The following is a 14635-nucleotide window of genomic DNA, read 5'->3' as shown; positions in this document are numbered from 1 at the left end:
CACTACCAGGGATGGTGACTCCACCACCTCCTAGGGCAGGCCATTCCAGTGCCTGACCACTCTCTAGAGAAAAAGTTTTTCCTTATGTCTAAACTAAATCTCCCCTGGTACAACTTGTGGCCATTTCCTTGAGTTCTATTTGTTGTCTGGGAGAAGAGGCTGAACCTCTCCTCATCACAACCTCCCTTCAGGAAGTTCTGGAGTGCAATGAGGTCCCCCCTGAGCTTCCTCTTCTCCAGACTGAAAAATCCCAGCTCCCTCAGCTGCTCCTCATAAGACTTGTGCTCCAAACCCCTCACCAGTTTTGTTGCCCTCCTCTGGACACGTTCCAGGGCCTTGATGTCTTTCCTATAGTGAGGGACCCAAAACTGAACACAATACTCGAGGTGTGGCCTCACCAGTGCTGAGTACAGGGGGATGATTACCTCCCTGCTCCTGCTGGCCACACCATTGCTAATGCAGGCCAGCATGGCATTGGCCCTCTTGGCCATCTGAGTACACTGTCAGCTCATGTTCATCCAAGCATCTGTCTACATCCCCAGGTCCCTTTCCACTTTACAGTCACCCAGCCACTCAGCCCCAGGCCTATAGTGCTGCATGGGGTTTTTGTGGCCAAAGTGCAGGACCCGGCACTTGGCCTTGTTGAACCTCATCTCATTCACCTCAGCCCAGTGAGCCAGCCTATCCAGATCCCTCTGAAGGGCCTCCCTTCAGAGGCACATTGACACTACCTCCCAACTTGGTGTCATCTGCAAACTTACTGAGTGTACACTCAGTCCCCTCATCTAGGTCATCAATAAAGATATTAAACAAGGTGGGTCCAGTGCTGACAAATCGGACTCTTCTGTTCCATCTGAGCTACTGCCTGCATTTCTCTTCCTGTGCAGAATCCTTGAAGGGGGAGGGGTATAGAGACTGCCTGGTTCCTGGTGCCCCCGGCTCATGAAGCAGTGGTGGCTGATGTGTTATGCCAGTGGGCTCCATGATGACGGCTGTGTTGCTTGCCCTACAGCATGTCTGCTTCGACGGGCCAGTGCCCTCCCACTGCCAGCTGTGCTCTCTGCTGTATCCTTCACACTTCTGACAGGACACAGCCCACAGCCTATTTTGTTTATGTTGGTGGAGAAAGACTACTTATCTTTTATAATTCTGTGAAGAAAAGTTTAAATTCCAGTACAGTTTCTAAAGGTCATATTCAATTTTTCTGAATTTGTGTGTGATTTTTTATATAATTTTCTTTCTCATTTGCTGTTGTTCTCACTTTTTTTGCAAATGATATTCTCCAATGACTGTTTTGAAAACATTCACACTCTTTTTCCAGTTCTCATACTGCATACAATTTAAGACTTTAAATTATCATTCTTTGTCTGTTTTTTAACATTGGCACTTTCAACTGCCACAGGACCCTTTTAGGAAATCATGATAAGTAGCTTCCTAAAGATCTTGTCCCTTTTGAAGGCCATTGGAAGGCTACTGAATCATTTATTTGCTCACACTCTGCACTGTAGGAGCCAGGAATATCTTTGTGGTAGCCTGTGTTTTGAAGACATACTGTCAAGTTTTTGCAGAATAGTTAAATACAAACTAGCAAGCTTACCTGTTTGTCACTGGTTTCTGTGAGTTGACTGAATAGTATTTACCCTATATGCAGTGTTACTGTTCAGCTTTCACAGGTCAGTGCACACTGCTTCACCTAATCAGTGTTTGACCTGCTCACCTGTCTCAGACCTCTGAGTATTTACTGTATCTTCACATCAGCCTTCCTTAGTACTTTTGCCACAGGACTGCTCTGTCCAGGATTCTCCATTTACACTAGTATGTCTTCAGCTACTATTTCACATTCAGCTCTAATACCTGTATCAATCCTGCCATTCCTCAGTATATTTTTCTTTGATCTATATGAAGGTAGTCCATCATCCTTTTCTCCTGTTTATCTATCAGCCACAGGTCTATGCAGAGTCAAAAAGTCCAAGGCATCCGCTGATCAACATACACGAGAACTTAGTACATTGTAACAGCTCATTTCTCAAAAATTTCTTTATGGAGCTTGTTCCTCTCTTGCACTCTTTTATTTTAAAATGCTGTCCTTAAGAAATGGCTCAGCTTTGTCACAGAGTTGACAAAGCTTGGTTTCACTTTTTTCCTAATTTTGCTCACTAAAGGACTGGACTTAATTTTAAATGGATCTGTTGCACTAGGTATTTGAAAGCACCATGGTGACAGTGTAGATCACAGCTATCACCACAAGGGACTCCAGTTTATTTTCCACTTGTGAGCCACAGATCACAGGTGGCTTTCCTGGAAAATATTTGTTTATGTATTGGAGTTGTGTCATGTAATGTCACCAAATAATGTCACAGAAAAAGATGTTCCATGGTCCAAGTGTGATTTGTTGATAATTTCCACATCTTCCTTCATAATGCTCTACTAGAATCACCAGACTCACTTCCTGGCAGGACAGATACAGGTCATCATGAAGACCTGCTGGGAGGTTTTATGAAAGAAGCTGTTCATTCTACTACAAATTAGCTGTAGTTTATGTTAAATTGATTAGTAATCCTCTATAATACTATGCCTATTTAGTACTAATTTATTGTTCTCTTTGTAATTTCATAAAAAGATCTGACTATAATGTAAATCTGATTTTGTTACTGTTGTATTATTTTAAGTATCAGAAAAGACTAACAAGTAGTTTTAAAATGTGTGACTGGAATGCTGACAAGGAAGGATTAGTTGGGGATGTGAATGTTGAGGACAGCCTTGGATGTAGCAATCATGAGATAGTGGAGTTTAGGATCCTGCATGGAAGAAACAAGGCAGTAAGTACAATTACAACCCGAGACTTCGGGAGAACAAATGTTGACCTTTTCAACTTGTGTATTTGGAGGTATGCTGTGTTTTAGAGCACTGGATACTAAAGGGGTCCAAGGGCGTTGATTGACATTGAAGCACCACTTCTTCCAAACTCAAGATAGATGCATACCTAAGAGCAAGAAATGAAGCAAAGGTGGCAGGAGACCTGCATGGATGAGCAAAGAACAAATGGAAAAACTCAATTAGAAGAAGAAAGCCTATGGAATGTGGAAAAAGGTCTGGCCACGTGGGAGGAACATAAGAAAGTTGTTGGGGCATGCCATGTTGGGGCATGCCACAAGGAAGGCCAAGGCCCACTTGGAATTAAATCTAGTGAGGAGGTAAAGAACAACAAGAAAGGTTTATTTAAGTAAGTATATCAACAGTAAAAGGAAGACTAGGGAAAATGTGGGCCAGTTACAGAATGAGGTGGGTGCTCTGGTAAGAGAAGACAATTAGAAAGCAGTCACTGAATGCCTTCTTTGCTTCAGCCTTTTGTGCCAAGACTGCCCCTCAGGAATTTCAAACCCTATAAAGAGAGAAAATTTGGGGAAAGGAAGACTTCCCCTTGATCAAGGAAGATCTGGACAAAGATTATCTATAGGCAAACTCAAAGCACGCAGATCCAAGGGCCCGTATGGGATGCAGCCATGAGTGCTGAGAGAGCTGGCAGAAGTGATTGCCAAACCACACTATCATCTTTGGAAGGTCATGGAAAATGGGAGAGGTGCCTGAAGACTGAAAGACAGCCAATGTCACACCAGCCTTCAAAAAGGGCAAGAAGGAAGCGCTGAGAAACTACAGACCAGTCAGTCTCTGTCCCAGGGATGGTAATGGATAAGCTTATTCTGCATGCCATCCCCGAGAAATTGGAATTAAATAAGGTAATCAGGAGTAGTCAACATGGATTCATCAAGGGGAAATCATGTTTGATCAATCCTGTAGCCTTCTATGATGTCATCATCAGCTGAGTAGATGAGAGGCGAGTAGTGGATGTTGTGTACTTTGATTTCAGGAGGGTGTTTGACAATGTCTCCCACAACATCCAAGTTACAAAACTTAGATAATGTGGAATGGATGAGTGAATGCTGAGGTGGATTGAGAACTAGCTGACTAACAGAGCTATGAGGACTGTCATCAGTAGTGCAGAGTCTGGTTGCAGGCCTGTAACTAGCGGTATTGCCCAAGAGTCAGTTCTGGGTCCAGTCTTGTTCAACATCTTCATCAATTACCTGAATGAAGGGATAGAGTCTACCCTCAGCAAGTTTGTTGATGATACAAAGATGGGAGGATTGACTGATATACCTGAAGGCTGTGCTACCTTTCAACAAGACCTGGATAGACTGGAGATTTGGGCAGAGAGGAGCCTAATGATATTTAACAAGAGCAGGTGTAGAGTCTTGCCCCTGGAGAGGAATAACTACATGCATCAGTACAGGTTAGTGGATGACTTGCTGGAGAGGAGCTCTGCAGAGAAGGTCCTGGAGGGTCCTGGTGGGCAGTATATTGGCCCATATATATGAGTTAGCAGTGCATCTTTCTGGCCAAGAAGGCCAATTGTATCCTGGGGTGCATTAAAAAGAGAGTGGCCAGCAGGTCAAGGGAGGGTATCCTACCCCCCTGCTCTGCCCTGGTGAGGCCACATTCAGACTACTGTGTCCAATTCTGAACTAACAATTTCAAAAAATATAGAGGTCTCCTAGAAGGAGTCAGTGGGGGGCCAAAAGATGATTAAAGGCCTCGAGCATCTCCCTTACAAGGAAAGGCTGAGTAACCTGGGTCTGTTCAGTCTGGGAAAAGAAGGCTAAGAGGGGATATGAGAAATGTTTATAAATACCAAAAAGGAGGTGGGAGACAGATGGATGAGGCCAAGATCTTCTTAGTGGTGTGTAGCAAAAGGACAAGGAGTAATGGCTAAAACTTGAACAAAGAAAGTCCCATACTAACATGTGGAAGATCTTGTGTATGGTAAGTGTGACAGAGCATTGGAAAAGTGTCATGGTTTTGTGATTTAATGAACAAGATCAACTGATTTTATCTGATTAGGTGTACAAGAAATAGTAGGACAAGAACAATTTGCTTAAGGTCAAATGCAGAGCAGAATAAATGTTTTGTCCTTGCTTGTTCAGATGGGCACAAAAGTACACTAATGAAGCCATGTAACTTTCAAAATATCTTGTGTGTGGAACCTATAGCTCAGGGATTTCTGGTTCAGATGATTCCCAAATCCAGATGATTCCCAAAACCTTGCATCTTTGTGGTGCACATGCAGTTGCAGAGTAGGCAGGCAGTTTTATGTCTTTTAGAGCATTAGATCAGACATGCCCAACCTGCGGCCCATGGGACACCTTGTACTGTGGCCCACCCCCTGTCCCATACTATCATGGCAGTGTCTCTTCCCTGCCAAGAAACCTGGCATGTCCTGAGTGCACCCTGAGCATGTACTTGTCCCTCAGCAACAACCAAACTATTGGTGTGCAACTGGCAGTGACTGGAGGGAAACCAGGACACAGAATGTGCAGTGTTATTTCAAGTTATGACAGATAGTTTTTCTATATTTTGATATATTGATGAAACACAGTCTTGTGAACAGCAAAAAAATAGCTCACTTTCTGTTTTGATTAATGAATTTGATAATGTTTCAAGATTGCGTAAATAATAAACAATTTTTCTGTATATTTGCAACTCCCCTTTCAGTTGACATATATTGCCTGTAAATTTTCAAACTGAATGTATAGAGTTGCAATTAGATATTCAACTCAAAAAAAAAATTATTTTGTCTCTCTATTATACTTTCATCATACTTTACCATCTACCTATGTTAACAGAGAAAAATATCCCTCGCTTCACAGTCACACCTTACTCATTTCATCAATTTTTTTACAATATATACATTTGTGAACAACTATTTTCAAGGATGTACAGGAAGAAAAAAATTTCATAAAAAATCTCTGATGAGCAATAAGAATTGCAGTCACTTCCACTGAACAAGACTGATGGACTAGTTTCACAAAAATGTCAGATGTCTCTGTAGTTCTACGTGTTGCTCACTTTTTAATATTTTAATTAAAAAATATATATATAATAAACTTTTTTACTTATATACATTAACTATTTTATATATTTTATCTGTGGTCAAAGACAGTTCCTCTTCTCTCCTTGTGGACCAAGCAAGCCAAATGGTTGGACACCCACGCATTAGATGATTTGACTTTTAAAGAGAAAGTCACATTTAATCCCTGTTGTAATTGAAGTTGGTTATTTACTATGATTGCTCTTTGTTGCAAGATTTAGTTAGATATGCCATCTTGAAACCTGATTACTGTATTCTCTTTAATAATATTGAAATTTGTTATTTTCACTACATATTTCAGAATAAGAGCCAAGGGCTGAACTTTGTCCGTATTCATGCAACTTGGCAAGTACTTAGCCGAGAAGCGGAACTCCTTAAAATAAAAATGCCCACTAAAAAGGTAAATATCTTCCATTTTATAAAAATTAGTTTTATGCCTGGAGGAAGACTGATCAGAAACATAAATGTTTTGAAGCTCTTAGAGGTACATTATACTAAATCACTCCAAATAACATGTAATGCTTATTCTTTCATTTTACTGTTTTGTGATGATTTAGTTTTCAGAGTTGAATTTAAGATGGGAATTTCTGAGGAGATTTCAAAGGCCCCAGAGGCAGCTCGCTGGTAGACCATGTTCTGTAGAGTGACAATAGAGGAGAGTTTTGAGGAGGGATTTGCAGTTCAGAAGGCAGTAGCTATTCAGAATTTTGTCAAGGAACTTTCTTCAAAGGTGACGTGCAGTGTGTTATGATAGTGAAAGTATATGTCCGTAGTGTTTTGATTTTTACCTATCAGTTGTTTTCACCCAGTAAAAGATGTCTGCACCTTAGAGTATTACTGTCTGTCACTGTCAGGGATTTGGCCAAGCTAGTCTTGCATATTCTTACTCTATTGTATAGAGTAAGATTAAACAGTCTCCCTCAACTGTTTACCTGTAATCAGCCTCTGAAAATGAATAGGCTTTGGACAGCGACTATGAATTGTCCTTTCTGCTTTACTTGTTTTTTTCTCAGTTGCAGAAATTGAATATTACCTGCTAAATAGAGTAAGCATGGCACAAAAATTCTGTTACTGTCGTAAATTTTTTGCAAAGACAGTCAGGAGATGAACTTCCTGTGGGGGCAAAGACACGCTTTGAAAAACTGAAACCTAGTATTTCAAAGATTTAGCAATAAAAAATGAAAAAATAAGAATAAAAAATCAGCCATTAACAACAAAAGTAAAATTCATTTCTTTCTTTCATTTTAAAAGCATATATTTTTTTTTTTCTGTGATATTACTTTTATTTATACAAACAACCAATAAAACCATAAATAAAGGATTTTCAGTTGAAAGTATTCATCTCTAAACATGATAAGTTGGTTGCAAAAAAGTCTTTTGAAACATTCAGTTTTAAAACATCGTTCAGGACAAATGACATTCTGGTAAATCGTGCTGTCCAAGTAAATTCAACTACATGTATTATTCTGTACAGGACTAAACTGTTACTTTTGATGAATGAGAATTCACTACACTGGAGCAAATTAGATACATCATCAAATTAGATGCATGTTAGATGTGTAACAACTTCAAACAATAAAATAAATCCTCCAAAATACTGTAAAAGTTAAAGAATGTCTAAGTTTCCAAGGAACGTAACTGCAGTCCTTGAAAAAAGTTGAGAATGTGCTGAAGGTAGAGGATCAGATGATCTAAAAATTATGAAGACTTAAGATGCTTAATTAAGGTGCTTAATGTAATTTCAATTTGAAATAATAAAAGAAGTATTTTGTCATAGGCTCATGCAGGTGTTACATAAAGTTCGTTTACTTAATTTGATTAATCAGATTGCAAATAAACACGTTTGGTAAGTTCGTTTGTATTTCAGGAAAAAAAAATACTTCTATATCTCTGGAAGGCTCTGTTGCTTGACATGTCAATCTGAATCAACGTCCTTGGAATTGCCATAAAGCCACGAGCCAGGCATCCTCACTTTTAATGGCAGTTGTATGTGTGTGTCATTAGAAAACTAGAAATTTTATTACCCCAAAATAACGCATTTATTTGTGGCAGTATCATTGACAGTGAGTAAATTTCTTTCTTGCTTTGTCTGCCCCTCTATTTCCAGTTACAGCTACAAAGTCAAAATCATTGCTCTACCTTTCTATCATACTCTTGCAGCTCCTAGCTGAGATGAATTAGTAAGGATTTTTCTTGTACTATGAGTTTTCTTCTGCAAGAAGCTTGTGTCCCTAGAACTGAAACCTTTGCAGATTCAGGTGGTTGCTCTTACATGAGAATTTATGTTAAGGTGCTTATTTTAAATATAGAATTAAATATGTGTATAAAAATGGTGTTTTTTTTTCATTTTAGTGTATTTTTGGAAGTCATGTTCATATGTGACATTTTATTTACTCAGATGTATGAAATCAAAGAAGAAGAGGGAATAGTCAAAAAGTTAAGTGAAATATGGTGCAAATTGTTTGAACCTCTGCAACCCCATGTGCCACAAGAAGATACCAAGATGAAAAACCTGTCTTATCCATTTTCCAGAGAGAAAATATATTTGTGAGTATCTTAAACTGTAAAGAGCAATAAAACTAGGAAAAATGACATAAATAAATTATAAGAGTTTTTCAATCAAAAAGCAGAAATTTGTTAAGATTTTACCATTTCTGGGATTACTGAGGAAATGTGCATTAACACTGAAATCAGTTTCAGAGGATTAACAGAAATCTAAGTTGGAAAGAATTTTGTCAATGTTCTTTTTTCTGCTAGATAAGGCACTTGAAGCAGTGCAAAAATAAATTAACTATGTTCTTATAATGAACTGTAAAAATATAGCAACAAATTTATGGTTAACAGGATAATAATATTACTGCTTGTATAGACAAGAAAGATTATACAGAAATTTGGTAGTATATTTTCTCTTGCAAGATTTATTGTAGTATGAGATCTCTTCCAAAAGTAATACCTCCTATTTTATTATGTTGGCCCACAGCATCAGAGGCAGATACTGGAGGTATGGAGGTAGAGGTTGAAATTTCCCAACGATATTCCGTTAAATTTTGTTGCCATAAGACGGTGCACTCCAACAAAATAGTGTCTGTCATGTAGGTGTGTATGAAACAAAAGTGTGAAAATGAATTCCTCCATGTGGAAAAAATTAAACCCATTGACATTCATTGACACTTGCTGAACATTTATGGAGATGAAACAGTGGATGTCACAGCACAGTGAGGTGATGAGTAGCGTGTTTCAGCAGAGGCAATAGCAAAATGAAACACAAAACATGTTCTGGGCAGACAAATAGATTTTTACAAGTGCTGCATGCAGGCTCTTGTTCATTGCTGGCAAAAATACATAGTTAATGGCAGTGACTATGTTGAAAAATAGTGTTTTGTATTTAAGAATTCATTATTTTAAATACTGTTGTTGTGCTTTTTGAATTTGTTGTAGCTTCCATGGAAATAAATAGGAGGCCTTATTTCCAGAGTGACTACATAATTAAAACTTGGCTAGCATGAAGATAAGAATTTCTTGACACTTCCTCTTTCACTCAGAATAATATATCTGAATTTTATATATCCCACTCCCTCTTCCCCCCCCCCCCCCCCTTTTTTTTTTGCTTGTTTTTTTCCTTGTATTTATGTGAAACATCAAATTCAGTGAAAAATAAAACATATCATTTATTGTCCTCTTTGAAAACTTCTACTGATACAAAATACAAAAAAAGTGAATGAGGGGATTAAACTGGGAAGGCGAATTTCACAAATGATGATTCCAGTGGAACTGTTATTTTAAAGCAATTAAAACGTTGAGTGGAGAAGAGTAATAAGCATATGTATTAGGCAAGTTAGAACTGTCACATAATTGTATAGAGTTGAGAATATTTTACAACGAAAAGATTGAAATGTCAGTTTGTGTAAACAACATTCTCCTTAAAAGAAAAGCATTTTACATTAGTTAATATTTATGTACCTTTTGTGCCCACCGTTACTGCAGTCCCAGTAGAATTCTGAATGAAGGGGCACAGTATATCATGCAGTTTCATCTTCATTTCCTTAAAACATTTGTTTATCTTACTTACTGTGGTTTGTAAGTTAATTGTAAATCAAAATCTTGTATATTGTCTCACTCACTTCTGAAAACATCTCTGATTTATTTCTCTTAACATTTTCAGGTACAACATCAGAGATAAAAACACATTTTTCAACAATGCTACCCGCAGTCGAATAGTAAGTATGCAAAAGTAACTTCTCGCACTGAATGAGATTTAGTAGTGTTGACTACTTTGCTAATCCCATCATTTTATTAATTTCTCTTTTCCTATAAAGCACTAAGCAGTTATATGTGTGTAAGCTCATATATGTAAGAAATGCTCTGCTGAAGCTACACAGTAGTTCATATAGCTTGGTGAGAATAGATGCTATGGAAGAATGTACTGCTGACTCAAGACTATTGTTAAAAAAGTTGTCATTAAGTCTAACTTCCTGCTGTTCAGTCAGATCTTCTTCCATGCAAGTATCTTCTCTACAATCCTATAATTTACTTGCTCTGGTAGTCTTTGATGAGAAGCCTTTTATTATGTTCCTGACATTCTGTTTAGTCCCCAGCAGGTTAGCAAGGCAGGATTTCTCTTTATGGACGCTATGCAACTCCTCTCCAGCATACTATGTTTGCCATATACACTTTGGCTTCATAGATACAGTGTATATAACAGTGTATATACTGATTACTTCTATATGTAGCTTAATGTTATACTTCCAGATGTGATTGCTTTAAAAAAAAAAAACAAACAAAAACAAAACCAAAAAAAAAACAAAAAAAAAACAAGAGTTGGATTATCTTGTGATTTTCTGTAGTTTAAAACACTCATTATACCTGAACTCCTTACACTTCTAATAGTTTTTAAGGATGTGACACAGCGGAACACAGCCTCTACACTAGTATCAGAAAATCAAATAGTATGAATTGTTGTATCATTGTTAAGTTTTAACTAGTAACTGCAACAGAAGTTCCTCATTTTTGAAGTTTCATTCTATTGCTCCCTCCATGAGGAAGATAATTCTAAAAGACAATTTCCAGCTTATATCACTGTTATTCTTTTTCATAGGTACACGAAATTTTGAAGCGCACTTCTACAAAGACCAGAAACAGCATGGGTAAGAAGGGAAGATAACCATATATGTTACTTTGAAAGGAATTGCTTAAATATATCAATGAATATTTGTGAAGAACAGGTAAATGAAGATGCTGAAGAAAGTCCTTCCAGAGGATTTTATACATCATTGTCTCAAGATTGCCTCTGCCAAGAATAAAAGCAGGGTAGTTGTCATAAGAGACTCCCTTCTGAGGGGAAGAGAGGGCTCAGTGTGCTGTCAGGACCCTACTCACAGGGAAGGCTACTGCCTCTTTGGGGCACAGCTTAGGGACATTAGTAGTGTTCCTAGTCATCCTAGCTACTACTTGTTACTAGTGGTACTAGTGGTCCTAGCAAAACTGATTCTGGAAGTTCTTTGAGATACCAAAGTATCATTGGGAAAACCAATAATCATTTAAAGGAAAAAGATGACCGATTCAGCTGATGATGCGATTCTCTGGCTGAAGTCCACTGCTTCGCAGGAAGTGACATTTGTACAGAAGACATTCTTCCTTTGGAACCTAACCCTTAAATGAGCCTAGGACCTTGTGTCTACCCCTTCCAGTCACAGGGAAAGTGCAGGTAAACTGCACGCATCTGATCTTCCCAGGCCAGCCAACCCCTTCATCAGGTATTCAATCATCAGTTCAGGCCATGACGTAACAGTTCCCCTACACTCCACCCCTTCACAGCATGAACAGTGATTGACACATTCATATACTTCAATTACAATATTGAATCAGTAGTTCTTTTCACAGTGTAATAAAACAAGTCTGATATTTCAGCCATGACATAACAGTTCCCCTACACTCCACCCCTTCACAGTATGAACAGCTATTGAACACATTCATATATTTCAATTACAATATTGAATCAATAGTTCTTGTCACAGTGTAATAAAAAAAAATCTGCAAATTCAGCTGTCCATTTAGAATTGTAGAATCAGAAGGCTGGAAAGGACCTTCAAGATCATCTAGTCCAACCGTCCTCCTATCACCATTAATACCAAAAGCTACTAAACCATATCTCATAGCACCTCATCCAGACACCTCTTGAACACTACCAGGGATGGTGACTCCACCACCTCCTAGGGCAGGCCATTCCAGTGCCTGACCACTCTCTGAGAGAAAAAGTTTTTCCTTATGTCTAAACTAAATCTCCCCTGGTACAACTTGTGGCCATTTCCTTGAGTTCTATTTGTTGTCTGGGAGAAGAGGCTGAACCTCTCCTCATCACAACCTCCCTTCAGGAAGTTCTGGAGTGCAATGAGGTCCCCCCTGAGCTTCCTCTTCTCCAGACTGAAAAATCCCAGCTCCCTCAGCTGCTCCTCATAAGACTTGTGCTCCAAACCCCTCACCAGTTTTGTTGCCCTCCTCTGGACACGTTCCAGGGCCTTGATGTCTTTCCTATAGTGAGGGACCCAAAACTGAACACAATACTCGAGGTGTGGCCTCACCAGTGCTGAGTACAGGGGGATGATTACCTCCCTGCTCCTGCTGGCCACACCATTGCTAATGCAGGCCAGCATGGCATTGGCCCTCTTGGCCATCTGAGTACACTGTCAGCTCATGTTCATCCAAGCATCAGTCTACATCCCCAGGTCCCTTTCCTCTTTACAGTCACCCAGCCACTCAGCCCCAGGCCTATAGTGCTGCATGGGGTTTTTGTGGCCAAAGTGCAGGACCCGGCACTTGGCCTTGTTGAACCTCATCTCATTCACCTCAGCCCAGTGAGCCAGCCTATCCAGATCCCTCTGAAGGACCTCCCTTCAGAGGCACATTGACACTACCTCCCAACTTGGTGTCATCTGCAAACTTACTGAGTGTACACTCAGTCCCCTCATCTAGGTCATCAATAAAGATATTAAACAAGATGGGCTCCAGTACCGACCCCTGGGGGACACCACTTGTAACGGGCCACCAGCTGGACTTAACTCCTACTACCCAATGGGCAAAGCCCTCTAGTCAGTTCCTTACCCAAAGAAGGGTATACCTTTCCAGACCATGGGCAGCCAGTTTCCCCAGAAGAATACTGTGAGAGACCATGTCAAAGGCTTTGCTGAAGTCTACACAGACTACATCAACAGCCTTTCCCTCATCTGCCAGGCTGGTCACCCAGTCGTAGAAGGAGATGATGTTGGTCAAGCACGACCTGCCTTTCACGAACCTGTGCTGGCTGGGCCTGATCCCCTGGATGCCACTCACATGTCATGTGATCTCTCCCAAGATGATTTGCTCCATAACTTTCCCTGGTACCGAGGTCAGGCTGACAGGCCTGTAGTTTCCGGAATCCTCCTTATGGCCATTCTTGTAGATGGGAGTCACACTAACAAGTCTCCAATCCTCCGGGATCTCTCCAGATAAGCAGGAGCACACATAGATGATGGAGAGCGTCCAGTCCCATGGACTTGTGACAGTCCAGATGGATGAAGAGCTCTCTAACTCTGTCCACCTGAATCACCAGGGGTGTATTCTGCATAGCATTCCAGGCTTCCATATCAGGCTGTAAAGTGCCCTGATGATAACTGATCTGCCTATTAAAGGCAGATGCAAAGAAGGCGTTGAGGACCTCAACCTTCTCCTTATCCTCAGTGGTCACATTCCCCGTTGCATCAAGTAAAGGATGGAAATTCTCCTTGGTTCTTTTCTTGCCATTGATACATTTGTAAAAGTATTTCTTATTCTCTTTTACTGCAGTAGCCAATCTGAGTTCAGGTTGGGCTTTTGCCTTCCTAACTTCCTCCCTGCATACCTTAGCAACTTCCTTGTAATCTCCCCAAGTACCCCGTCCCTTCTTCCAGAGGACATAGACTCTCTTTTTCCTCTGGAGTCTCAACAATAGTTCCCAGTTTATCCACAATGGTCTTCTTCCCCTATGGCTCACCTTATGACATTCAGGAATAGCCTGTTCTTGTGCCTTTAAGATTTCCATCTTGAGAAGCATCCAGCATTCCTGGACCCATTTACCCTTAAGGAGTGACTCCCAAGGGACCTGTGCTACAAATGTCCTGAACAGAACAGAGTCCACCCTCCTGAAGGTCAAAATAGCAGTTTTGTTAGTCACCCTTCTGACACTGCTAAGAATAGAGAACTCTACAATTTCATGGTCGCTCTGTCCAAGACAGTCCCCAACCTTCACATCTCCCACCAGTCCTTCTCTGTTAGTGAATAGCAGGTCTATCAAGGCACCCCCCTGGTAAACTCTCGTGCTGGCTGTGTAAGGAAGCTATCCTACACGCACTCTAGAAACGTCTTGGACTGCTTCCTCTGCGCTCTGCACTGTATTGTATTTCCAACATATATAAGGGAAGTTGAAGTCTCCCATGAGAATGAGTGCTGGTGATTGCGCAACTTCCGCAAGCTGCTCATAGAATGCCACATCCTTCTCTTCATCCTGATTATGTGGTCTGTAACAGACCCCCATCAAGATGTCGCCCCTACAGGCCTTCCCTCTGATTCTTATCAATAGACATTCAACTTTATCATTCCCAACCCCAAGGTCTTCAACATCAAAATACTCTTTTTAATACAAAGGGCCACACCACCACCCTACCTTCCTTGCCTATCCCTTCTGAAGAACTTGTAGCC

General features: G+C 40.1%; 1 protein-coding gene across 1 annotated transcript in view; it reads left to right on the top strand.

Annotated features, from left to right (window-relative positions):
* Positions 1-14635, top strand: part of ANO2 (anoctamin 2) — a 196664-nt gene that overhangs the window by 15269 nt on the left and 166760 nt on the right. Inside the window, exons 4-7 of the mRNA XM_090139455.1 lie at positions 6228-6326; positions 8325-8473; positions 10089-10143; positions 11022-11070. Of these exons, the coding sequence (XP_089995581.1) occupies positions 6228-6326; positions 8325-8473; positions 10089-10143; positions 11022-11070 (352 nt within the window). The remainder of the gene's footprint in view (positions 1-6227; positions 6327-8324; positions 8474-10088; positions 10144-11021; positions 11071-14635) is intronic.

The sequence above is a fragment of the Phasianus colchicus genome, chromosome 1 (assembly GCF_987193195.1).
Source record: "Phasianus colchicus chromosome 1, bPhaCol1.hap1.1, whole genome shotgun sequence".
Lineage (NCBI taxonomy): Eukaryota > Metazoa > Chordata > Aves > Galliformes > Phasianidae > Phasianus > Phasianus colchicus.
This window is presented reverse-complemented; position numbering and strand designations above follow the sequence as displayed.